The sequence below is a fragment of the Pristiophorus japonicus genome, chromosome 7 (genome assembly GCF_044704955.1).
Source record: "Pristiophorus japonicus isolate sPriJap1 chromosome 7, sPriJap1.hap1, whole genome shotgun sequence".
Taxonomy (NCBI): Eukaryota; Metazoa; Chordata; class Chondrichthyes; family Pristiophoridae; genus Pristiophorus; species Pristiophorus japonicus.
The window spans coordinates 31604943-31632508 of NC_091983.1; the positions used below are offsets into that span (position 1 = coordinate 31604943).

Genomic DNA, 27566 nt, shown 5'->3' on the forward strand with positions numbered 1-27566 from the left:
GCTGTGTCACCTGGAACAGTGGGAAGGGAGGAAGTAAAAGGGCAGGTGTTAGATCTCCTGCGCTTGCGCGGGAAGGTGCCGTGGGAAGGGGAGGGGATGCTGGGGGTGATTGAGGAGAGGACCAGGGTGTCACGGAGGGAGCGGTCCCTTCAGAATGCTGAGAGGGGAGGGGAGGGGAAGATGTGATTGGTGGTGGGATCACGCTGGAGGTGGCGGAAATGGCGAAGGATGATCCATTGAATGTGGAAGCTGGTGGGGTGAAAGGGGAGGACAAGGGGAACCCTATCCTGGTTCTGGGAAGGTGGGGAAGAGGTGAGAGCAGAGGTGTAGGAAATAGAACGGACATGGTCGAGGACCATGTCTTCACAGACGCTGCCTGACCTGCTGAGTATTTCCAGCATGTTTTTAACTAGAACCATAACTTCACTTCGTAAAAACAGCACAATTACAAGCGCAACTTGCCCTGTTTTTGATTGGGCCCAAAGTGGAAACTCTGCACCCGATCTTTAAAAATACAACTTAGACCCATCATAGATTGACTAAGTGATAGCACGCTTGTTTCTGAGTCAGATGTTTGCAGGTTCAAACCCACTTTAGGACTTAAGCACATAATCTAGGTTGACACTTCATCGTAGTACTGAGGGAGCACTACATATTTAGAGAGAGTGGGGGTGAGATTCAACCTCGGTGGGGGGCGGGAGAGGGAATGCAAAATGTGCAGTAGCAGATCAGCTACCGGTTATACACCCCACCCAATTTTCCTCTCCATTAATGCCGATGTTCGGATGAATGTACAAGACCCCAAGGCACCTATTTGAAGAACAGTGGTGTTCTCCAGGTACCCTAGGCAGCATTTATTCCTCAACCAACACTATTAGAAAAAAAACAGATTTACAGGTGAGTTATCTCATTGCTGTGTATGGCAGGCCGTGTGCAAATTGTCTGCCACATCTACCTGCATAACAACCATGACTACACTTCAAAAGTAATTCAGAGTTATGAAATGCTTTGGACAGGCTTTAAATAGGAAAGGCACTACAATGATCAATAGAAGTGTTTTCTATTGATCAGTAACAGATCAAACTCCCAATTTTCTCATAGACCCATTATTGTACAAAAAGCACACATAATCACAGTCAAAATGAATGCAGTCCTTTGAAAGTCATTCTCTTACTGTATGCTTGACAGTCCACAATAATTTAAAAATAATGGGCAGAATTCAATTACTTTATTGTAGTCATACAACCTTTCGTGCACTGATACTTAAAAGTTATATAACTGACGAACTTTCTTTTTAAAAAGTTGTTTTCATGAAGGCAAGGGATGTTAGTAATGGGAAGAGGAACATTTTCTATTTCGGCTGCCTCCTGTCAGAGTCAAGAACTCGCAGCTCAGGTACAGCACAATTGTATGCATTGTGTAGCTTCTTCTGTCCTGCCCCAATAATGTGCACAAGCCTCACCTCACAAGAGCACCCCATACAGCACCAGTGTGATGTTTTGCCACTATCTGCACAATGACAGTAACAGTTGAATGACAATCCAGCTAAGGTAGTACCTCCTCCAGCATTCAACACCCCCAACATGATCATCACTAGGTCACAATTGTGGCCATTTCTCTCTCTCAGTACCCTGATATAAACATCGCCTGTAATAGAGAGCTCCACCTAGTGGACTACTGTGGTAATGCAACTATTGATGTATGACAATAAATGGTCATGTGGCAAAATCACATGATGACAGTTTCTGTATGGAGCGTGTTTGTTAGTGATGATGTAAGGATGTCACACCACCCATCCCTGGGAATGTGTTTGCTTTAACATTATCTCGGACCGCCATCTCCTCGACATTGAAGTCTTTTCTGATTGATTTCTGATCAGTGGTATCTCTAATAAATACTTCAACAATGGAATCGTTGAGTACATTAAGTCAGGGTGAAGTGATCTCATTTGGAGCACTAAAAAAAGTAAATAGATTGCTTTCCCCAATGGTTGGAGGAAAGCACACTAAAGCTGTTGAGAATTCTTGGCTCATTGCTAAAAACATTTCGGAGAAATTACTGTGTGCTACTTTTAACAAATTCATGTTCAAGTGAAATTCCTCTGTTTTAACAAAGTTAGATACCAATTTGTTTCATGAATGTTGAAGACTTTGTTAAAAGCAAGGAATTTCTGCTCCCAGTGGACCTATGCCACTGGTACCTCCCTCTGGTGAGGAATAGTGTCCCACCACAGGTCAAGCAGAGGCTGATCTCAAAATATGAGTAAGATGTTGGTGTCCACATCCATAATGGAACACTGCATGCAGAATGTGTATAAACTTGTACAAGGCCTTGGTCAGGCCACACTTGGAAAACTGTGTCCAGTTTTGGTCTCCTCACATGGTGGGTGATAGAGGTTTTGGAAAGGGTGAAGAGAAAGGCCACTAGATGAATTCTCAATTTAAAGCACCTTGTGTTATCAAGATAGGCTAAAAAAGTTGGGACTCTACACTTTAGAGAAGCGTGGAATTAGAGGTGATCTGATTGAGGTTTATAAGATAATGAAGAGAATAGATTGTGTTGCAATTAACAGTTTGTTCCAATTAAGTAGGTTCGGGAGGACCAGATGGGGGTCACAAATTTAAGTTGTATAAGGCCAGATCGAGGTTAGATTTCAGGAGGTGGATCTTTTCCCAGAGAATAGTGGACCACTGGTACAGGCTGCCATCTAATGTGGTGGATGCTGATTCGCAAAATTTCTTCAAGCGAAAGCTGGACCTGTTTCTGGCTGGGGCAGAGATCACCTCCTACAGAAGGTAGGTACTGCAAAGAATTCAGTGCCAGAGTCAGATCTCCAGGACTAGTTTCAATCGTCTAGATGGGTCAGAGAGAAATTTCCCAGATTCTTTCCCCAAATTGGAGAGGGTTTTTCAATCTGTTTTTTTCCATCTTCCAGGAAATCACATGGCTTAAGGAGGGATGGAATGTATATTGTGATACACAAGATATCAAAATTGTGTGGGACAGGATCAATGGACCAGAGGGTCTTTACCTGTTCGTCATTGTTCATATGACGTTTGTACTGACAACAGAAAGAGGAAAGGTCATTTTATGGCAATGCAACCAAAATCAAAATTTGCCCCATGACAATTCCAACATCAAATGATGCACAGGAATGAGAGAAATAATTAATAACAGAAAAGGTCATAACATGCTCATTCCTTTCTGATTGATTTCAGTACCATCTATCTATCTTCCCACCAAGACAGGAAGATTGTAGTTTGCTTATTAGAGTGGTATTTATCCTTTCACGATTACCTAGCAAACAGAGAGAAAATCATCTCTCTCTTAATCCCTTCTGTTCAGAACACATCTACTTGCCTTTTAAACCCATCGGGCTAAAAATTCGTTATGATCCATTTTGGGGCTCATAAATAACAAGGCAGCTCCAGCAGCTGTCGGCACGCGTTGTGCCTTCAGAGGCAGCTCACCGCTTTGCTCAGCTCCAGTTTGGGCTGGCTGCCTGGCTGGCAGCGTCCCACAGGTGAGACCAGAGGAGGAGGCAAATGAGAGACAGTGTGAGTGCAGACCGGCAGCGACCTGCAGTATTAATGTAGAAGCAGGATGCGCACACCTGCTCCTCCTTGGCTCTATAATGGGACAAGTAAAAAAACAAAACTTATCTGAGCGTTTCTTCAGTGGGCTCCAGCAATCCCTGTTCACTCGGCCACTGTAGATCTGGAAAAAACTAGTCAACATTTGCCCAGCGCTAGTTCCTAATTTTAATATTGAAATAAGGCCGGCACTTATTTCAGGCAGCTGTAAGGGTTGCATAAAAAAGGCCCTGATGAATTTAGCAGTGACTCAAAGGCACGTGGAGATCTGGCACAGGCCATTGCTCCAATAAATTTGCCACCATTAACAATGTTGAATTTCTCCCCCATTGCTCATGCTGCTTCAATCCATTCTCTTGTGAAATACTTCCATTTGCCTCTTGAGTCCAGCAATACTGAGTTATAAAAAGAAAGACACATTTATATGGTGCCTTTAATGACCTCAGGATGTTGTGGGAGCGTAAGCCCACATTTCTGAAAATCTTTGCCTCGGCGCGGTCTGGAGATCGAAAGGGTTAAAAGTTGGAAGATTCAAGATTGGATTAAAACAGGCTGCTCGACGATATGGTGCCTTTTAGCCATAGAAATGAGTGCTGGTCATCTGTATGTTAATTATTTGTATGTATCATTGATACTATCTATGCATGCTGATCACCTGGTTTGTGTACAGTAATTCACATCATCTGTATGTTAATTATTTGAGTGTTACTATGCGAATAGTAATTCATGGCATTGTCTGTATTTGAGTGTACCTTGTTACTATTTGATGACATCATCTGTATGTTAAACGATTCAGAAAGCAGTTAGCCGTGATTGTCTGAATGCAAAGAAATAAGAGTTCAAAGGCTTTTTAGGTAATAGAGATGGAACTGGTTTTTGTCACACACACACACGGATACCAGTGACACTGGAATCTCGAAAGGTGACTGGCGCAATCCAAGGTCCAGGAGTACGTGCTGAGGGACGCACTAAAGATTGGTGCAGTCGCCGCAAAGGCACGATGGGGAAGAGCCACAGTCTAAGGAAACCCAGGGGATAGAATCAGATCCACCTCGGGCTGTACTTTTTTTTTTTTTTTTTTTTTTTTTTATTCGTGTCCAATCGTTCCAATTCTTTGTCAAACGCCAGAGGTCACCCTGCACCAGTCAAGGATCACTCTGCGCCAATGCTCTTAGCCAAAAGGCCTAGAGCCACTGCACCGTTCCTGGAAGTACTGCAATACCAGGTTCGTGCCATGGAGGTGGATGGGTCAGGTCCCCCACACACCTCCGTGGAGGTGGATGGGTCAAGCCATCCCACCCACCTCCTGTTTACAAAAATGTAAGCATATACCTTCCTGACCAGGGAGAAACCACCCGGAGGTCATGGTGGCTGGTCAGGTTAGTTATGCAGATCTTAGCCAAAAGGCCGAGAAGCCACCTCGGGCTGTACTTGTTAATCTGCTTGTATACATAGAGCACCATGTACTGAAAAACACCTGTGTTGTGCCATGTATAATGAAAGTCTCTGCACTGTTTAGTTACTTGTAAAGAAATGTAAATGTATTCCCATCCATTCCATGTAGTGCTTTCATCTATATAGTGCTACATATAACGTGATTCGTGGTCGGTATTGAAATGTATCCTGGAATGCAATGTAAACCTGTTCTCATCTGTTCCATGTAATACCCTTATTTGCATAATACTGCATGTAACGTGATTTACGGATTGTACTAAACTATACCTTGAAATGAAATGCACGCTAGTGCATTGTATGGAACTGCTGTCAGCATCCAAACGAATTGTATGGAATTGCTGACCGCAAGGTACTGAACTATTTTCCAATGTATTGTGAAAATTTTATATGAATAAAGTATATTTTTGGAAAAAAAAAAGTCACTTCTTGGAGAGCTGCCTTTGCAAGCAGAGAGTTTGTTTAGTATGAATAAAAGACCCGATCCGGCCTTTACTACAACTAAGTGTGTGCGTGTAATTCGATGTTTAAAGCAACAAAGCGAAAAGAGCAAGACAAACTTACAGCAGATGTCCCAAAGCATGTTACAGCCAATGAAGTACTTTTTGAAGTTTAGTCACTGTTGTAATGTAAGAAATGCGGCAGCCAATTTGTACGCAGCAAGCTCCCACAGACAGCAATGTGATAACGAGCAGATAATCTGTTTTAGTGATGTTAGTTGAGGGATAAATGTTGGCCAGGGCAACAGGGAGAATCCCTTTGTTTTTCCTTCGTGGGATCTTTTACATCTACCTGAGAGGAAAGATAGGCTTAATGTCTCATCCAAACAGTGCAGCTCTCTTTCAGCACTGCACTGGAGTGTCAGCCTAGATTTTGTGCTCAAGTTCCTGGAGTGGGACTTGAACCCCACAACCTTCTGACTCAGAAATGAAGGTGCTACCCACTGAGCCACAGCTACCACAAAGCACATCAGCACACAGTTATTTGAGGGAAGAAAGTAAACCTTCCCAGGTAGACACTGGCAAGGTTACTCTTTTTGGCATGGCACAGCAGAAATAAAATTGTAATCCTACATGGCCTCATTTTGAGTCCCGAACATTCGACATACCCTCTCCAGCAAGTCAGGAACTTTTGACTGTTCACAATATACATCGCAACAAAATGAAACTCACATATTTGGTTTCTCTCCCAGCTGACTTCGGTATGGGACTAACAGGCTAGAAAGGAAAAATATTCAAGCATTACCTCTCAGCTGAAATGGAATGGGGAGGTAGCAATCTGTGTTAATGGCAATTGAGGAAATTACTTAAGAATGGTTGAAAACAATTGTTAATCCACTGACTTCAAAATCGGTCAGCAAAACATAGCGAAGGCTGAAAAACCTTTCATAAGAACTGCATTGCAGAGACCTAAAATGTAGACTTCAAAAGACAATTTAGTATGTATAGTTACTGGTAACATGTACAGGCGAACAAGGCTAAAGGGTATTCAGTTCAATTTAAACCATTTTCCCAACTGATTCTATTTTTGTTACATTATTTTATAGTTTGCTAAAGATTTTCACTCAACAAGATCTGTAATGATGAGCCTCTGAACTGATACGTTTAGACAACAAATTGAAGCGGGAAAGTCAATCATTTCTCTCAGCAAGAGACACACACCTCAGTAAACCCCGTGTGCCAGGATTAATACTGGATCAGTTGCACCAGGGATGCAGCAGGATTACATCGGATATACGGCACAGAAACAGGCCATTCGGCCCAACCAGTCCATGCCGGCATTTATGCTCCTCCTGTCTTTCCTCATCGAAATCTATCAGCTTAACCCTCTATTCCCTTCTCCCACGTATGCTGGTCTAGCCTCCCCTGAATGGCAACAATGGCATTACATCGGTACTTCTGCAGTCCATCAGAGATGCAAGGAAAATTGCACAGCTACACTACAGAAGAGGGGAGAGTTCAGGACGGGGTATCAGCACATTTTTTCTGATGTAAGTTTGAGCTTGTGCATGAAAGAGGACATTATGTTCATTTCAATTATTAAAATGGCTTAGCTTTTTGGAAACATGATTATAACTGAGGGTTGTGAGCAGAGATTCTGCCTGAAGGACACAGATTGCTGCAGTGCCACCCACTGGGTCAGGGTATGTACAAAGAGCCAGGATTGAGCTGCAGTTTGTGATTCAGCCGGTAACATTACACGACTTCTCATCATTGCAACTGTCACAGTGCCACCTACTGGTGTAAGAATTATTGTGCAGAAAGCCATGAGCCACCCAGAGATTTTAAAGTATAACAGATATTTTTTTTAAAAAGGGTATGAGAAATAACTTAGTCACTGTTGATAATTTAAAGCTTTTAACTTAGGAGAGGTAAGTTACTAACAGCCTGACGCAGATATAAAACCAGATCATGGAAAATAAGATTAAGAATAATTATTTTTCAACAGCTTGTTATAAAACAACACAGGACAGCAGAATCAAAACGGTTCCAAACCTGGAATAATATTCAGCAAAGCATGTCAACACCAGAATTTTGAGGAATCAAGCAATTAAATTTCAATTGCAAGTGGAACATTGGATTTTACAGAGATTTGCCAATGTGATTGAAAACATTTAATCAATGACTCAGCATGTGGACATGTCCCTGATTGCAGTTAGGTTGAAACTGACTTTCATTTGTGCAAAAATGTCTCACAGCTTGTGCTTTTCTTTCTAAATTAATTTTCTTCACCGATGTTTTCTGAACAGCTTGTTTCAGTAGAAACCATGCTACCGCCTCACGCTGCAGGTATGTGCAAGTTTTACAGTTCACACATCATCACTCACTTACTTACTTTGTGTGCTTCTGAGTCCAGCAGCTTCTGCGAGGGATTAGGAGTGGAACTCGAGCAGTGCTAGAAGAGGGGAGGGTGAAATGTGAGGACACGGTTAAAGGTTCGTTTGGCGGGAGGAGGGAGCAAGGTGGAAACAGAAAAAAAGAGAGTAAATGTTTGCTCAAATCTTTCATTACCGTTGGCAGTGGGTCGTCTAGCAATTGTTGAATAGTAGCGTAGAGTTCCTCAGACTGCTGCCTGAGACTCTTGGATTCAAATCGGAACTGTGTAAAGGTAAACAATGTTATGTACATTAATTGTACAACCACTCACCACAACACCAGCAATACTAATTCATGTTGTGTCTATAAAGCTTACTTGTGACTGGGTTTCCTCTGATGCGTTAGGTGCTGCAGATTCCTCCGAGTCACTGATTGCTTCATCGGTGGCCTATTCAAAGCAAAAGCAAAATCTTTCACAAACAACCCCCTAAAAATAGCCATGTGGATCTGAGGGTCCAACCTGATTACAAAGAGGTGCATCTCAATCATTTACTCATAAACAAACCCTGCGCTGAGATGTTATCAACCCTGTGATTCTGCATTGCAAGGAAATATACTGCAGCACAGTCAGTGAAAATACCCATTTGTTAATTGGACCATCCAGAGACTGAATACTAATTAGGCTTTCTTCCCTAAAAGTGCAATATGTGGTCTGCATACGTGGAGCTAAACAAAGGGGTAGCCTAGATGGGCTGAGTGCTCTTTCCTCATTCTTTCCTTATGTTCTTTGGCATTGCCTTGTGCTGAATAATAGGAGGCCATTAACTGCAAATTAAATGCTGCTGTTAAAGAACTTAGTACAATCATAGTGCAGCACTGAAGGAGGCCATTTGGCCCATCGTGCCTGTGCCAGCTCTTTGGTCCCAACTAGTCCCACTCCCCTGGATCTTTTCCCATAGCCTTGTAGTTTTTTCCCCCCTACAAGTATTTATCCAATTCTCTTTTCAAAGTTACTACTGAATTAGCTTCCATCAACCAGTCAGGCAATGTATTCCAGATCGTTATAACTCTCTGCGTAAAAATATGTTTCCTCATGTCATAGAATAGAATCATAGAACAATACCACAGAGAAGTAGTTCATTCAACCCATCGAGTCTGCACTGGCTCTTTCGAAGAACAATCCAGTTAGTCCCACTCGCCTGCGTTTTTCCCATATCCCTGAAATTTTTTCTCCTTCAAGTATTTATCCAATTCCCTTCTGAAGGCTACTATTGAAGCTGTTTCCACCTCCCTATCAGGCAGTGCATTCCAAAACCGAACCACTCGTTGCATTACATTTTTTTTTCCTCATGTCATCTCTGGTTCTTCTGCCAATCACCTTAAGTCTGTGCCCTCTGGTTATTGACCCTTCAGCCATTGGAAACTGTTCCTTTTTATTCACTCTATCTGAAATGTTCAAGATTTGAAATGTCTCTATCAAATCTTCTCTTAGCCTTCTTGTTCAGTGATATTAGGACTAGAAAGAAGCACCTTTGATAGATTGATATTCTATCATTTCACTCATCTCAGTATAGTTTCTTTCAGGTGTCCAGTAATGAGTGAGACTATTAAATATCGATCGAACACTGCAATCTGCATTATTCACTCCTAACTGACCACATTCCAAAGCAAAGTCCAGGGTCCCAGTTACCAGAATGCTTCAGAGTGTATTTGATTAGCTCTGTCTCTACTTATTCATGTAATCGTTAATCTCTTGATTAACTAGATGTTTATAAGCACTTATGGAAAGGAGTTGCAGTAGGAGTTAAAATTACTATCAAAGGTCCAACACACGAGCAACAAGGGCCCAAGCTTACTCAGAAAACTAATAAAGTTTAAAAAAGTAAAAAAAGTAAACATGAAAAATTGAAGAAAATGAGCAAATGGAAACAAATGAAATGGATCCAGAAGAAGAAAGGTAAACATGAAATCAAGATGGGCAAAAGTAAAATAAAGTATATTGAAAAGATCAAAGAAACGGCAAAGTAAAAAGGAAATAAATAACACAAAAAGAATAAGATTCTTTTTGAGAAACCAATACATCTTTTTATGGAAGGGACAAAGAAAAACCTGTTGAACTGGGTCTAACGAGCCTGGGACTCGTAGGAGTTGCAATTCTCCAATGGGTATCTAATGTGATGGGAGGTTCCAGTGTTTAAAGCTGAAATAGTAGCCTAGATTTTGCTAGAGCGGGGCATGAAGCAAGGACACTGGATAACCGTGTGTGCAGGAAGTGCTGCCAATTGCTCGAGCTCAAGCTCTGGGTTTTGGAACTTGAGGAGCAGCTGGAATCAATGCAGTGATCCGGGAGTCTGAGAGTTTCCTCAAGAGTACGTACCCCACAGCTACAGAAGGTGCAGGAGGTGAGGGAATGGGTGACCACCAGACAGGGTAAGAGGAAGACACAGGAAGTGCAGGAATCCCCCAAACCAGTGAAATAGAAAGAGTAGAAATGCAATAGTCATGGGATTTGATAGTTAGGGGCACAGACAGGTGTTTCTGTAACCGCAAACGTGATTCCTGTATGGTATGTTGCCGCCCTGGTGCCAGGGTAAAGGATATTACCGAGCGGGTGCAGGACATTCTCTAAGGGGAAGGAGGACAGACAGAAATCGTGGTCCATGTTGCAACCAATGACAGAGGTAGAAAAGTGTTAAGGGCCTTCAGGCAGAGTTTCAGAAGCTATGAAAAAGATTAAAAAACAGAACCTCAAAAGTAGTAATCTCAGGATTTCTCCCAGTGCGACCTGCTAGTGAGTATAGAACCAGAAAGATATTGCAGGTAAATGCGTGGCTGGACAAGTGGTGCAGGAGGGAGGGTTTCAGATTCCTGGGGCATTGGGACCGGTTCTGGGGAAGGGCCACCCGTACACGATGGACGGGTTGCACCCAAACAAAGCCGGGACCAATGTTCTTGGTTAACTAGTACAGTTGGGGAGGGTTTAAACTAATTTAGCAGGGGGAGTGGAACCAGAAAATAGCAGAGAGGAGCAAAAATGAGATCAGAGGCCAGAGATCAACAGCAGAATTAGAAATATTCCCAAAATTGCAGAGATCAGATTGAGGAAAATAGCAATGATGACGAAGGAAGTATCACATTGTATGTACCTCAATGTCTGTAGTGTAACTAATAAGGTTGGTGAGCTGCAGCATAAATTGCTACATGGGATTATAACATGGCTGCGTTAACGGAGACATGGCTCAAACAAGGTTTCTTAATATTCCTGGTTACCAAGTATTCAGGAATGTTAGAGAAGGTAAAAGAAGAGGGGGCGTGTCAGTAATGATTAAAGATGATATTACAGTTCTAAATAGAAAGGATATACTAGATGGTTAAGAACTGAATCTATTTGGCTTGAGTTGAGGAACGGAGGGGGAGCTGTTGCATTGTTGGGAGTTTTTTTTAAATAGAGCTCCAAACAGTGAAATGGAGATAGATGAGCAAATTTGTCAGCAATTTCAAAGTTGTATAACAAAAATAGAGTAGTAATAGTAGGAGACATTAATTACCCTAATATAGACCAGGACATACAGTGCTAAGAGTAGGGAAGGAAAAGAATCTCTGGTGTATGTACAGAGAACTTTCTCGATCAATATGTCTCCAGTCCAACAAGGAAGGAAGCCATGTTGGATTCGGTTCTGGGAAATGGAGTGTGTTACAGTGGGAGATCATTTACCTAACAGTGGCCACAACATCATTCAGTTTAAAGTACTTATGGAAAGAGACCAGAAAATATCGAAGGTAAAATTGCTCAACTGGGGAAGAGCTAATTTTAGTGATTTAAAAAGGGTTCTAGAACAGGTAGATTCGAAAAGGAGATTTCAGGGTAAACAGTAAGGGAAAGAGATAGTCCAGGTACAAACCAGGCATATTCCTTTGAAGGGAAAAGGTAGAACATCCAAAACTAATGTGCCCTGGATAACAAAGAGTATAAAAGCTCAAATAAAACAGAAAAAGGCAACTCATGGCAAATATCTGGAGCAAGATGCAGTTAATAACCAGGAAGATTATGGCAAGTACAGGAGGCAGACAGGTTATGAGAAAAGATTAGCAGGCAACATTAAATTGAACACACACATTTTATGAACATATAAAGTGTAAGCGATTGGCTAGGGAAAAGGTTAGGCCTATTAAGAATCCAAAGGGAAATCTTCATCTCGAGGCAGAGGATATGGCTAAAGTATTAAATGAGTGCTTTGCATCTGCCTTCAAAGGAAGTAAATGATGTGAAGGTTACACTAAAATAGGAGAGGGAAGTTATGGACAAAATAGTAATAGATAGAGAAGACATACTATAAAGATTAGTATTACAGAAAGTTGGTAAGTCACCTGGTCCAAGTGGAATGCATCCTAGGTTGTTGCAAGAAGCAAAGGTAGAAGTAGCAGAGGCATTGGTCACAATACTTCAATCCTCATTGGATACAGGAGTAGTCCCAGAGGACTGGAATCTTGATAATGATATACCACTATTCAAAGAAGGGGAGAGGGATAAACCAGGAAACTACAGGCCATTATGCCTAAGATCGGTGGTGAGGAGATTATTCAAAGCTATCAGAGACAAAATAAACTTTCAGTTGGAAAGGCATGGGTTAATCAAGGACAGCCAGCATGAATTTGTTAAAGGCAAATCGTGTCGGAGTAACTTGATTGAGTTCCGTGATAAGGTAACAGAGAAGGCTGATGAAGGTAGTGCAGTAGATGTTGTATATATGGACTTTCGGAAGGCATTCGACAAAGTGCCACATAGGGGGCTTGTTAAGAAAATGGAAGTCCATGGAATTAACGGGAAAGTGGCAGCATGGATACAAAATTGGCTCAGTGACAGGAAGCCAAGGGTAGCTGTGAATGGATGTTTTTCAGACTGAGATGTGGTTTGTAGTGGTGTTCCTCAAGGGTCAGTTTTGGGTACATTACAATTTTTAGAAATGTCTTAGACTCAGGTGTAGATAAAGTTTATAAAGTTTGCAGGTGATAAGAAACTTGAGAACATAGTAGATAATGATGAGGGTAGGGAAAGGCTTCAAGATGACAGACAGGATGGTGACATGGGCAGAAGCATGACAGATGGAGTTCAATGCGGAGACATTTGAAGTGATGCACTTTGGGAGGAAAATGGAAAGACAGTATACTATAAATGGCATGATTTTGAAAAGCGTAGATGAGCAGAGAGACATTGGTGACCATATATACAAATCCTTAAAGGTGACAGGGCAAGTTGATAAGGTGATTAAAAAAGCATATGGGTTAGTTGGGTTTATAAACAGAGGAAAATAATATAAAAAGCAAAGAGATCATGCTCGAACTTTATAAATCACTGGTTAGGCCTCAGCTGGAGTATTGTGGACAATTCGGGGCAACATACTTCAGGAAAGATATAAAGACCTTGGAAAGGGTTCAGAGGAGGTTTATCAGGATGTTACCAGGGATGAGGGATTTCAGTTTATGAGGAGTGGTTGGCAAAGTTAGCACTGTTCTCCTTGGAACAGAGAAGGTTAAGAGGTGACCTAATAGAGATTTTTAAGACGACGAAAGGTCTTGATAGATTAGATCAAGGAAAATGATTCCCTCTGGCATGTGAGTCAATAACCAGAGGTCATCGATTCAAAATTATTGGCTAAAGATCGAGAGGGGAGATGAGGAGAATTACATAAGAACATAAGAAATAGGAGCAGGAGTAGGCCATACGGACCCTCGAGCCTGCTCCGCCATTTAATACGATCATGGCTGATCCGATCATAGCATCAGGTCCACTTCCCTGTTGTTTTTCCACTCGGAGCTGTTGGGATCTGGAACATTCTAGCAGAAAAGGTGGTGGAAGCTGGCTCGATAAATAATTTTAAATGGGAGTTGGACAGGTACTTGAGGATGAGGAAGTTACAGGGTTAGGGACAAAAAGCGGGAATGTGGGACTAAGCACGACTGCTCTTTCAGAGAGCCAGTACAGGTACAATGAGCACCATGGCCTCCTTCTGTGCTGTAAGTTTCTATGATTCTATGACTATATGGAGCCCACAGGCTGCTGTGGCATCAACAGCAAAAAGATACCAAATATCAAACCAATCGCAAATCCCACAATTTCTGTATTATAAAAATGGCCCTATATATGTCAGTGACTTAAGAACATAAGAACATAAGAATTAGGAACAGGAGTAGGCCATCTAGCCCCTCGAGCCTGCTCCGCCATTCAATAAGATCATGGCTGATCTGGTCGTGGACTCAGCTCCACTTACTCGCTCTCTCCCCATAACCCTTAATTTCCTTATTGCTTAAAAATCTATCTATCTTTGACTTGAAAACATTCAATGAGCCAGCCTCAACTGCTTCCTTGGGCAGAGAATTCCACAGATTCACATCCCTCTGGGAGAAGAAATTCTTTCTCAACTCGGTTTTAAATTGGCTCCTCCGTATTTTGAGGCTGTGCCCCCTAGTTCTAGTCTCCCCCACCAATGGAAACAACCTCTCTGCCTCTATCTAGTCTATCCCTTTCATGATTTTAAATGTTTCTATAAGATCACCCCTCATCCTTCTGAACTCCAAGGAGTAAAGACCCAGTCTACTCAATCTATCATCATAAGTTAACCCCCTCATTTCTCGAATCAGCCTAGTGAATCGTCTCTGTACCCCTTCCAAAGCTAGTATATCCTTCCTTAAGTAAGGTGACCAAAACTGCACGCAGTACTCCAGGTGCGGCCTCACCAATACCCTGTACAGTTGCAGCAGGACCTCCCTGCTTTTGTACGCCATCCCTTTCGCAATGAAGGCCAACATTCCATTCGCCTTCCTGATTACCTGCTGCACCTGCAAACTAACCTTTTGGGATTCATGCACAAGGACCCCCAGGTCCCTCTGCACCACAGCATGTTGTAATTTATCCTCATTCAAATAATATTCCCTTTTACTGTTTTTTTCCCCCAAGGTGGATGACCTCACACTTTCCGACATTGTATTCCATCTGCCAAACCTTAGCCCATTCGCTGAACCTATCCAAATCTCCTTGTAGCCTCTCTGAGTCCTCTACACAACCCGCTTTCCCACTAATCTTTGTGTCATCTGCAAATTTTGTTGCACTACACTCTCTGTCCCCTCCTCGAGGTCATCTATGTATATTGTAAACAGTTGTGGTCCCAGCACTGATCCCTGTGGCACACCACTAACCACTGATTTCCAACCGGAAAAGGACGCATTTATCCCGACTCTCTGCTTTCTGTTCGCCAGCCAATTCTCTATCCATGCCAATACATTTCCTCTGACTCCGCGTACCTTTATCTTCTGCAGTAACCTTTTGTGTGGCACCTTATCGAATGCCTTTTGGAAATCTAAATACACCACATCCATCGGTACACATCTATCCACCATGCTCGTTATATCCTCAAAGAATTCCAGTAAGTTAGTTAAACATGATTTCCCTTTCATGAATCCATGTTGCGTCTGCTTGATTGCACTATTCCTATCCAGATGTCCCACTATTTCTTCCTTAATGATAGTTTCAAGCATTTTCCCCACTACAGATGTTAAACTAACCGGCCTATAGTTACCTGCCTTTTGCCTGCCCCCTTTTTTAAACAGAGGCGTTTCATTAGCTGCTCTCCAATCCGCTGGTACCTCCCCAGAGTCCAGAGAATTTTGGTAGATTATAACAAATGCATCTGCTATAACTTCCGCCATCTCTTTTAATACCCTGGGATGCATTTCATCAGGACCAGGGGACTTGTCTACCTTCAATCCCATTAGTCTGTCCAGCACTACCCCCCTAGTGATAGTGATCATCTCAAGGTCCTCCCTTCCCACATTCCTATGACCAGCAATTTTTGGCATGGTTTTTGTGTCTTCCACTGTGAAGACGGAAGCAAAATAATTGTTTAAGGTCTCAGCCATTTCCACATTTCCCATTATTAAATCCCCCTTTTCATCTTCTAAGGGACCAACATTTACTTTAGTCACTCTTTTCCGTTTTATATATCTGTAAAAGCTTTTACTATCTGTTTTTATGTTTTGCGCAAGTTTACCTTCGTAATCTATCTTCCCTTTTTTTATGCTTTTTTAGTCATTCTTTGCTGTTGCTTAAAATCTTCCCAATCCTCTAGTTTCCCACTAACCTTGGCCACCTTATACGCATTGGTCTTTGATTTGATACTTTCCTTTATTTCCTTGGTTATCCATGGCTGGTTATCTCTTCTCTTGCCGCCCTTCTTTTTCACTGGAATATATTTTTGTTGCGCATTATGAAAGAGCTCCTTAAAAGTCCTCCACTGTTCCTCAATTGTGCCACCGTTTAGTCCTTGTTTCCAGTCTACTTTAGCCAACTCTGCCCTCATCCCACTGTAGTCCCCTTTGTTTAAGCATCGTACTCTCGTTTCTGACACAACTTCCTCATCCTCAATCTGTATTACAAATTCAACCATATTGTGATCACTCATTCCGAGAGGATCTTTTACGAGGAAATCGTTTATTTTTCCTGCCTCGTTACACAGGACCAGATCCAAAATGGCTTGCTCCCTTGTAGGCTCTGTTACATACTGTTCTAAGAAACAATCCCGTATGCATTCTATGAATTCCTCCTCCAGGCTACCCCCTGCGATTTGATTTGACCAATCGATATGTAGGTTAAAATCCCCCATAACTACTGCCGTTCCTTTTTCACATGCCTCCATTATTCCCTTGATTATTGCCCGCCCCACCGTGAAGTTATTATTTGGGGGCCTATAAACTACGCCGACCAGTGACTTTTTCCCCTTACTATCTCTAATCTCCACCCACAATGATTCAACATTTTTTTCATTGGAGCCAATATCATCCCTCACAACTGCCCTGATATCATCCCTTATTAACAGAGCTACCCCACCTCCTTTCCCTTCCTGCCTATCTTTCCGAATCGTCAAATACCCCTGTACGTTTAATTCCCAGTCCTGGCCACCTTGCAACCATGTCTCTGTAATGGCCACCAAATCATATCCATTTATAATGATTTTTGCCGTCAACTCATTTACTTTATTTCTAATGCTGCATGCATTTAGGTAGAGTGTTTTCATCCTAGTTTTTAAACCATGATTTTTAGTTTTTACCCCTCCTGCAGCCCTTTTATATTCAGTGGTCCTTTTTGTTTCTTGCCTTTGGTTTCTCTGCCCTCCACTTTTACTCATCTCTTTTCTGTCTTTTGTTTTTGTCTCCTTTTTGTTTCCCTCTGTCTCCCTGTATTGGTTCCCATCCCCCTGCCATATTAGTTTAACTCCTCACCAACAGCACTAGCAAACACTCCCCCTAGGACATTGGTTCCGTACCTGCCCAAGTGCAGACCGTCCGGTTTGTACTGGTCCCACCTCCCCCAGAACCTGTTCCAATGCCCCACGAATTTGAATCCCTCCCTGCTGCACCACTGCTCAAGCCACGTATTCATCTGTGCTATCCTGCGATTCCTACTCTGACTAGCACGTGGCACTGGTAGCAATCCCGAGATTACTACTTTTGAGGTCCTACTTTTTAATTTAACTCCTAGCTCCTTAAATTCGTCTCGTAGGACCTTATCCCTTTTTTTTATCTATGTCGTTGGTACCAATGTGCACCACGACAACTGGCTGTTCTCCCTCCCTTTTCAGAATGTCCTGCACTCACTTGGAGACATCCTTGACCCTTGCACCAGGGAGGCAACATACCATCCTGGACTCTCGATTGCGGCCGCAGAAACGCCTATCTATTCCCCTTATGATTGAATCCCCTATCACTATCGCTCTCCCACTCTTTTTTATGCCCTCCTGTACAACAGAGCCAGCCGCGGTACCATGAACTTGGCTGCTGTTGCTCTCTCCTAATGAGTCATCTCCCTCAACAGCACTCAGAACAGTGTATCTGTTTTGCAGGGGGATGACCACAGGGGACCCCTGCACTACCTTCTTTGTACTACTCTTCCTGCTGGTCTTCCATTCCCTAGCTGGCTGTGGATCCTTCTCATGCGGTAAGACCAACTCACTACACGTGCCACTTATGTCATTCTCAGCATCGTGGATACTCCAGAGTGAATCCACCCTCAGCTCCAATTCCGCAATGTGGTCCATCAGGAGATGGAGGTGGATACACTTCTTACACATGTAGTTGTAAGGGACACCGGAAGCGTCGCTGAGTTCCCACATGGCACAGGAGGAGCATATCACTTGACCGATCTCTCCTGCCATGCCTTAACCCTTAGATACCCTTAGACTTCAAGGCTGTGATCTCATCTCTAGTTTGAAATTATGCCTGCAAACCAAATGGCCTTCACTCGCAAGGTCATTTGAATCTGTTCAATGTTACAGGCTTACCATTCATCATATGCTCTGTGTCCTATTTAAACTGGAGATTATGCCAAAGTCACTGACCTATTTTTGTTTAAACTCCATTGTCTGTTTTTTTTGACAAGTCTCATCAGAAAATTGTTTTTTTCCAGTGATTAAATTTGAAAAGGAATACTGGATGGTAAACTGCAAGCAACACTTTAAAACTCAAAGGCAGGAAATTCTTCCACTCATTTCCATCAGCATCTGGTATGGTGCGATGACCCCTGCTGGTCAGACTAAGTAATTACTTAGTGATGGTCAACGTAACCAGAGCAATCGATGCATGGAATAGAGTGCCACCTATTACAACAACAAAAACTGGCATTTACATAGCACCTTTAACATAGAAAAACATCCCAAGGCGCTTCACAGGAGCGTTAACTGAGAGAGAAGGGTTTAAGGAGGAAAGAGAGGAAGAGAAGTGTAGAGATTTAGGGAGGGAAATCCAAAGCTTGGAGCCTAGAGAGCTGAAGGCACAATCGCCAATGGTGGAATGAAGGAAATCGAGGGGTGTGCAAGAGGACAGAATTGGAGGAATGCGGGGTTCTTGTTGGGTTACAGGGCTGGAGGACGTTACACAGAAAGGGAGAGGCGAGGCCATGGAGGGAATAAAAGGGTGATCATTTCAAATTAGAGGTGTTGCTGGACCGGGAGCCAATGTAGGTCAGCAAGCACAGGGGTGATGGGAGAGCGGGACTTGATGAGAGTTAGGATACAGGTGGCAAAGTTTTAGATGAGCTCAAGTTTTCAGAGGCTGGAAGATGGGAGACCGTCAAGGAGAGCATTGGAAAAGTCGAGTCTGGAGGCACCAAAGGCATGGATAAGCTGAGGCTGGGCAGAGACAGACGATGTTACAAAAGGTGGAATTAGGCAGTATTGGTGATGGAGGGATATGGAATAGGAACCTGGAGAATGCGTACTAATGTTGCGAACAGACTGGCTGAGCCAGTGGCCAGATGGGGGACAGAATCGGTGACAAGGGAATGAAGTTCATGGTGGAGGCTGAAGACAATGGCCTGAATTTTAATCAGGAGATGGGCTGGGAGCGGCAGGGACTCCAAAGTGGTCTAGAAACCCGAAACCCAGGAGAATGGGTTTCCCACTGGCCTGAGAAGCTGGCTGGCTATGGGCAGGTAGGCCTCTGAGGCTAGGCCGCAGAAAGGAGGGACAGAGAGGTCGCGTGGGAGCTACGGGTGGCTGATGGAGCAGGGGGGGGGGGGGGGGGCGGTCGGGACCGATAGGATTAATGGAATAGCAGAGGGGCGGGGGACGGGGAATGTGGTTCGGACGAGCATCAGAGGGCTGGGGGCAGCTGATCGGGGGCTGAAGGAGCAGTGGGGGAGGCCACGGGGTGATCTTCGGAGGGTTGAAGGATCGGGTGGGGGCCGGGAGTGGCTGATGATCGGAGTGGCTGGAGGAGCTCATCAAGTGAGGGCCAGAGTAGCATGGGAGGAGGGAGGGGGGGGGGGGGCGGGGAAAGTGGGGGAGAGGGTAGGCATCATGAGGGGGTCTCCAATCACGGGGGTGGGTTCGGCAGGGTCACTGCATCCAGGAGGTAAGTGTAAAAGCAATTACCCCCTGGATCCAGCAGTTCTTGCCTTACTTTAGCTGGGGGATTTCACAAGGCCTGCAAAACCCGGCTAGCTACAGTTAATTTTACACATTTGAAAGGGATGGGGACAGTACCTGAGGCGAGAGAATGATTTATAATATCAACTAACATGGGGGCCAGAAGGGGAAGGGACAAAGCAACCTGCTTGATTGGCACGCCAACCACCACCTTAAATATTCACTCCCTCCACCACTGACGTACCGTGGCTGCAGTGTGTACCATCTACAAGATGCACTGCAGCAAACATCAAGGCTTCTTCAACAGCACCTCCCAAACCGACGATCTCTACCACCTAGAAGGACAAGGGCAGCAGGCGTATGGGAACACCACCACCTCCACGTTCCCCTCCAAGTCACACACCACCTTGGAAATATATCACCGTTCCTTCACTGTCGCTGAATCAAAATTCAGCAACCCCTTCCCTAACAGTACTGTGGGAGCACCTTCACCACACGGACTGCAGTAGTTCAAAGCGGCCGCTCAACACCACTTTCTCGAGGGCAATTAGGGTTGGGCAATAAATGCTAACCTTGCCAGCGATGCCCACATCCCATGAATAATTTTTTTTAAAATAACAATATCCTTTTCTTTGTCTAAAGGATTTTGCCACACATCCAGTGGAGTTACAGCACGAGTCAAGCAGAACCCTTAAGGAAATTTACTTTTCTCAAGGAATTTTTTGGAACAGAGAAAATAGCCCCAGCCTATTCAATCTTTCCTGATCGCTCAGTTCTAGTATCCTTGCAGATAATTTTCGCACAACAAACTCCCACAAAACACCAATGGGATAATGACCAGATCATCTGTTTTAGGTGTTAGTTGAGGGATAAATATTGGCCAGGACACCAGGGAGAGCTCCCCCTGCTCTTCTTCAAATAGTTCAATGGGATCTTTTATGTTCACTTGAAAGAGTAGAAGTCTCCCCTGATAGTGCAGCTCTCCTTCAGTACTGCACTGAAATGCCAGCCCAGATTTTTGTGCTCAAGTCTGTGGAGTAGGACTTGAACCCACAACCTCCTGACTCAGAGGCGACAGTACTATCCACTGAGCCACGGCTGACACTCAAATTGTCAAAAATTTACAATGTCTGGCGACCTTATTCCCTTGACTCCTCTCGCAAATAAGGGGGAGAAATTTGGGGCGCTAACTTTTGAAAGATTTTCAGCTTTCAAAAAATTCGGTGTTTGCACTCCAGGAAGGAAGTGGAGTGCTAAATCAAGCACTCCACTTCCTTCCGGGTGTGCAACAGGCCGCAGGCGGTAGTTGTGCAGCACTGCCGAGATCCAAGCTGGTCCCCGACGCCGGCCGCGATCCCGCCCAATCGCACGATGCACTACAGCAGAGTGCCGGGCTGATCGATTGCAGCTGAAGAGGAATATAAAAAATTGAAACGCACCATTTAAAAAAAAATTTTTTTTTTTAAAAAGGTTGTACTTACCTCGGCCACCTTCCCTTTAACTTTGGCCTCCCGATGAACGACTCCTGCAGCTGCCGGTGTTTTCGCCCCAGCGATGCTGCAGGGGACAGAACCAAAGTTCGGATCTGGGCGCTACCGGGGCGATGTACACGGCAATGACATCACGATCTCCGGGCGACGGAGATCGGGGCGCAACGTTCTATCACCGCCGTAAAGCTCCCGCTGAAGTTAACGGGAGTCGTTCATCCTGCCACACCCAGTCGGTAAGACGTTAGCGCCCCGTTATAGCCCCCGGAGGTGAGGATGGGAGGCACTGAGCAGGCCAATTTCTAGGCCTAAATCTTCTGCCATCACCACTCGCATCAGTCATTTCTAAACCCACCACTGCTGCAAACTTCACTTTAGTTTTTTTTTACTACAATAAAAATGATTGAATGTTGGATATACCTGAAAATTAGGGGGGTACTTTGTAGGGGCTCAGCGAGCGTGAGCGGTGGGGGGTCGGGTGTGAATTCTTTTTGACAGCAGATTGGGGCCCCGCTGTTAACTCACCGCCACACGCCTTTCCCAAATACCAGGTCTGTCAGCACTGAACAGACCCGACACACAGCGGCAGGGGAGGCAATTCAGGTCATTATGACCTTGTTAACAGCCACTTAAAAAGTATTTTGAGCTCACCTTTACATTTTACAAGGTCGCCCACTGGATCGACGCTGCTCGGGGATCACATCAGGTAAAGAGGTCGGGAGTTGTGTGACCATGAAATCATCTCTTTACTTGACAGCAGCAAACATGCTATAAATGCTCCCATCTCACAGCTGTTCACTTTCCAAGCTCAGAAGCTACTGCTTACTGCATTTGGAACATTGAGCTTTATGCAGGTTGCAAGTGTTTGGAATAAACTCTGCATCCAGTGTCAACTCATCGGAACAACCTCTGTCACCAATGACCACATTACTGTCCGGTACGCCAGTGATGGCCTTACCATGGCCAGATTTACTTCAGTTGACGCTGTACACCCTGGTTGCCACATGATGCGCCAGGTTGGCACCACCCCACACCAACGCCATAAAGCGTCCCTATATTCATCACCAGTGAGGGTACCATTATGTCTCACCATTCACTGCAACTCACTAGTCCACTTCCAACGGTGCGCACAGATCTGCCCAAGAATGCAAAGTGTTGAAAATAAAGACTTCAATGTTTGACACCACAGTCACAGAAACTTTGCATGAACATTGACTAAAACACCCATGTGCTTACCCTTGTGTGTTGTTAGTTGGTATGATTCTACTAGGATGATGGTGAATGTGAGGGTTGGCGAGTGAGATGGGAGAATGATAATGTAGATAGAGAGAGGGAAGGGTGGAGTTGCAAAGTAAGTTGGTATGAGTAAGGATGTGCAGCTGTAGGGTAGGGAACATAGAGTGATGGGGCTGTGATGAGAGGCACAGCAGGATGAGGTTAATTGAGGCTTTGCAGTAATGTTTTGTGATCTACTGGGATACTGGGATCATTTAAAGGTTTGCACTACTGCAGCCAGATCCTCCTGATGACATCCCTGCTTGTGCCCTCCTGTGCACTGTGCAACCAGGCTGTGTTGCTCTCCTAGGGAGGTCTCTTCCACCCATTGGAAAGGAAGAGAACCTCTCTGTGTGCTGCGACTCCTTCCATAAGCATATGGAGGGAGTCAAACCGGCTGATGACGCGTCAACAAGTGACGTCATCTGCCCACTACCTTCAATTGGCCGTCAAATGCGCAGGGTGGGTTTAACAATCCCAATCAAGGGAAAATCATTCTACACAATGCGCTGGAGCCAGCAGCGAGGTCGCGACCCACCAGTCACCCCGACCGCACTGGACCTGTCAAGGTAGGGGAAATTGCAGACCTAATGTATGATAAACATGTGTGCCTCAGCACTTTTAGTTCAAGCATTTGTCTTCATTCAGGACTATAATTAAGCGGTCATCATTTGGAGAGCTGTGTTAAATTTTTTGAGGCTTTGGTCAGCTTTTGCTAGTTTTTTAGATTAACAACAATCCTGAGCTATTTAACACTCAACACCAATGCCAGAAGTTTAGTTCAGTAATATCTTAATTAAGATATAGAATTAAGGGCTGCAGATTAGGATGCTTGACGATGAAAATGCACGCTGACCTTGACAAGGCATGATCTGCTTGGATTCTGGTTGATTAGCAAAAGGTGCGCAAGGAGGTAAATCTATACTGCCTGAGCAGAGTATATGTGGTCACATTCCCATCACTTTCAATGGAAGAAGAAAGTACCATTGCAAGACTTCACCATGACAACATAAGAATCCATTGCAAAATACATACAATTCTACAGAACAAAACACTGGGAGGACACTCACCACAGAACATCTATTCAACAGGCAGCAACATATAAAATATTATCCATGATGTTGGTTTAGGATCTTTCATTGTATGACAGAAAGGCTTCACTTCGCTCAGTCCTCCCCCAACCACTTCACTCAGTCCTCCCCAACCACTATCAGTATAAGGTGGCCAAGGTTAGTGGGAAACTAGAAGATTGGGAAGATTTTAAACGACAGCAAAGAATGACTAAGAAAGCAATAACGAAAGGAAAGATAGATTCCGAAAGTAAACTTGCGTAAAACATAAAAACAGATAGTAAAAGCTTTTACTGATATATAAAACGGAAAAGAGTGACTAAAGTAAATGTTGGTCCCTTAGAAGATGAGAAGGGGGATTTAATAATGGGAAATGTGGAAATGGCTGAGACCTTAAACAATTATTTTACTTCGGTCTTCACAGTGGAAGACACAAAAACCATGCCAAAAATTGCTGGTCACGGGAATGTGGAAAGGGAGGACCTTGAGACAATCACTATCACTAGGGGGGTAGTGCTGGACAGGCTAATGGATCTCAAGGTAGACAAGTCCCCTAGTCCTGATGAAATGCATCCCAGAGTATTAAAAGAGATTGCGGAAGTTATAGCAGATGCATTCGTTATAATCTACCAAAATTCTCTGGACTCTGGGGAGGTACCAATGGATTGGAAAGCAGCTAATGTAACGCCTCTGTTTAAAAAAGGGGGCAGACAAAAGGCAGGTAACTATAGGCCGGTTAGTTTAACATCTGTAGTGGGGAAAATGCTTGAAGCTATCATTGAGGAAGAAATAGCGGGACATCGAGATAGGAATAGTGCAATCAAGCAGACGCAACATGGATTCATGAAGGGGAAATCATGTTTAACTAATTTACTGGAAGTCTTTGAGGATATAACGAACATGATGGATAGAGGTGTACCGATGGATGTGGTGTATTTAGATTTCCAAAAGGCATTCGATAAGGTGCCACACAAAAGGTTACTGCAGAAGATAAAGGTACGCGGAATCAGAGGAAATGTATTAGCATGGATAGAGAATTGGCTGGCTAACAGCAAGGAGAGAATCGGGATAAATGGGTTCTTTTCGGGTTGGAAATCAGTGGTTAGTGGTGTGCCACAGGGATTGGTGCTGGGACCACAACTGTTTACAATATACATAGATGACCTTGAAGAGGGGACAGAGTGTAGTGGAACAAAATTGCAGATGGCACAAAGATTAGTGGGAAAGCGGGTTGTGTAGAGGACACAGAGAGGCTGCAAAGAGATTTAGATAGGTTAAGCGAAAGGGCTAAGGTTTGGCAGATGGAATACAATGTCAGAAAATGTGAGGTCAGCCACCTTGGGGGAAAAAAAACTGTACAAGGGAATATTATTTGAATGGGGAGAAATTACAACATGCTGCGGTGCAGAGGGACCTGGGGGTCCTTGTGCATGAATCCCAAAAAGTTAGTTTGCAAGTGCAGCAGGTAATCAGGAAGGCGAATGGAATGTTGGCCTTCATTGCGAGAGGGATGGAATACAAAAGCAGGGAGGTCCTGCTGCAACTGTACAGGGTATTGGTGAGGCCGCACCTGGAGTACTGCGTGCAGTTTTGGTCACCTTACTTAAGGAAGGATATACTGGCTTTGGAGGGGATACAGAGACGATTCACTTGGCTGATTCCGGAGATGAAGGTTTACCTTATGATGATAGATTGAGTAGACTGGGTCTTTACTCGTTGGAGTTCAGAAGGATGAGGGGTGATCTTATAGAAACATTTAAAATAATGAAAGGGATAGACAAGACAGAGGCAGAGAGGTTGTTTCCACTGGTCGGGAGACTAGAACTAGGGGGCACAGCCTCAAAATACGGGGGAGCCAATTTAAAACCGAGTTGAGAAGGAATTTCTTCTCCCAGAGGGTTGTGAATCTGTGGAATTCTCTGCTCAGGGAAACAGTTGAGGCTAGCTCATTGAATGTATTCAAATCACAGATAGATAGATTTTTAACCAATAAGGGAATTAAGGGTTATGGGGAGCGGGCGGGTAAGTGGAGCTGAGTCTACGGCCAGATCAGCCATGATCTTGTTGAATGGCGGAGCAGGCTCGAGGGGCGAGATGGCCTACTCCTGTTCCTAATTCTTATGTTCTTATGTTCTATGTTCAATCTTGGTCAGCAGTCTATTTAAGACTGATATTCAAATGTCTGTGACTTGTACAAAGAGGAAAGCAAGACTGCAAAGTAAATTTTCTGTGGCTGACACTGACCTTCTGCTCCATAAGCAGTGTATTTGTTGGTATCGCTGCAAAAGCCTTATAACTTGACTTAATCTTGTACTGCAGAAGAAGTGAGGGAAAGAATCAAAAAAGGAACAAGCAGTAAAAGTGAGAGATGCAGAAAAAATAATTAAAAGATTTATTATGAAGAGATGATAGAATATGGTTAAAATTTCAAATTAATTGCAATAAAATAAGTTGTTAAGGTGGTAACAAATACCTTTTGTAACCCTGCAATAAATACATCTGTATAATTTCCAGTAGTGATGTGTTTCATTTAAAATAAAGAGGAAAAAAAAGAAAGACTTGCATTTATATAGCGCCTGTCACGTCCACTGGACGTCTCAAAGTGCTTTAGGGCCAATAAAGTACTTTTGGAGTGTAGTCACTGTTGTAATGTTGGAAATGCAATAGCCAATTTGCACACAAGCAAGCTCCCACAAACAGCAACGTGATAGTGACCAGATAAGCTGCTTTTGTTATGTGGATTGAGGGATAAATATTGGCCAGGACACCGGGGATAACTCCCCTGCTCTTTGAAATAGTGCCATGCGCTCCCTCAGCACTGCACTGAAGTGTCAGTCTAGATTTTTGTGCTCAAGTCCCTGAATTGGGAAAATGCACTATTTCAATGTTGAAAAGGACTGTATCTGAAAGACTACTGCCTTTGTACATTGAAACAAACAGTGCTGCAACTAGTGAATCTACAGTGCAGATCTATTTTATTGTATATTTAATTTAAAAATGCTCAACTTTTAAATAAAATTAAGCAATGGAGTTTTCAATGGCTGACATGAAAACGGAGTCTGCCCAGAAAACTCTTGCATAGCAACATCCCCCGCCCCTTTAAGAATTTATATTTAAGAAAAAATACCTGTTAATACCTAATGCACTTACATTTTGCATCAAATGTATGAATTGTACTTAATATTGGTAGGAAAAGCAGTTATTAGTGTATTTTGTTCATTTAGAACACCCTAGGTATAAAATCTCAATGTACCGGAATATGCGAGGCTGTTTCTTTACTCGAATTGCTTCAGTTATTAAAAAGACTTCTTTGGGAAAAACCCAAAAGTGTCTTGTTTCTATCGCACTTTTATTTATTTTTTCTTCCTACCACATCACACGATACTTTATAGGTGTAAATAACCTGTGCCCAGGCCTCTTACTGCTATTCGGAGATATCCAATTTGTGTTAAACAGACTCACCTCCATGCAGTAAGACTACAACATTGGGACTGTAAACTCAATGGGGGGAGAAATCACAGGTTAAAGTATGTGAAACCATTCCATAGTACAGCACACTGATAACCAATGTCCCGTGCCATCTGAGAAGAAGTCTTCAAACTCTTCATTCTTGCACAATTTTTTCTCACAAAGCTGAAAACTGTAGTATACTCCTAAGAATTACTATAAATAAAAAATGTTTCAGTGTTGGCTAGTTTAAAACACTGAAAACATTATAAGAAATAGTTTCAACGGATTTTAGTGACCAATTTAAGAGCAATTTTCAGTATCTCACCCCCAGGTCTTGAAACATTTTGCTAAAGGAGACTGAAATGCTGATTTTACAACAGAATCCTGCTGAGCAATTTCAGATCCCCAGAAATCTGTATTTAACATCATAAAAATAATGAATGTTCACGACGTCTGAAGTCTCAAATATAACAATTCCGGCAAACTCAGGCAAGTTTAAAAAGTGTGG

General features: G+C 43.4%; 1 protein-coding gene and 1 pseudogene across 1 annotated transcript in view; both read right to left on the reverse strand.

The window, feature by feature from the left end:
- Nucleotides 1-27566, reverse strand: part of lrrc1 (leucine rich repeat containing 1) — a 390137-nt gene that overhangs the window by 64695 nt on the left and 297876 nt on the right. Inside the window, exons 24-28 of the mRNA XM_070884885.1 lie at nt 25853-25921; nt 8238-8309; nt 8057-8143; nt 7881-7940; nt 6218-6262 (exon numbers count right to left, since the gene is read on the reverse strand). Of these exons, the coding sequence (XP_070740986.1) occupies nt 6218-6262; nt 7881-7940; nt 8057-8143; nt 8238-8309; nt 25853-25921 (333 nt within the window). The remainder of the gene's footprint in view (nt 1-6217; nt 6263-7880; nt 7941-8056; nt 8144-8237; nt 8310-25852; nt 25922-27566) is intronic.
- On the reverse strand, nt 4782-5012 carry LOC139267641 (U2 spliceosomal RNA; annotated as a pseudogene).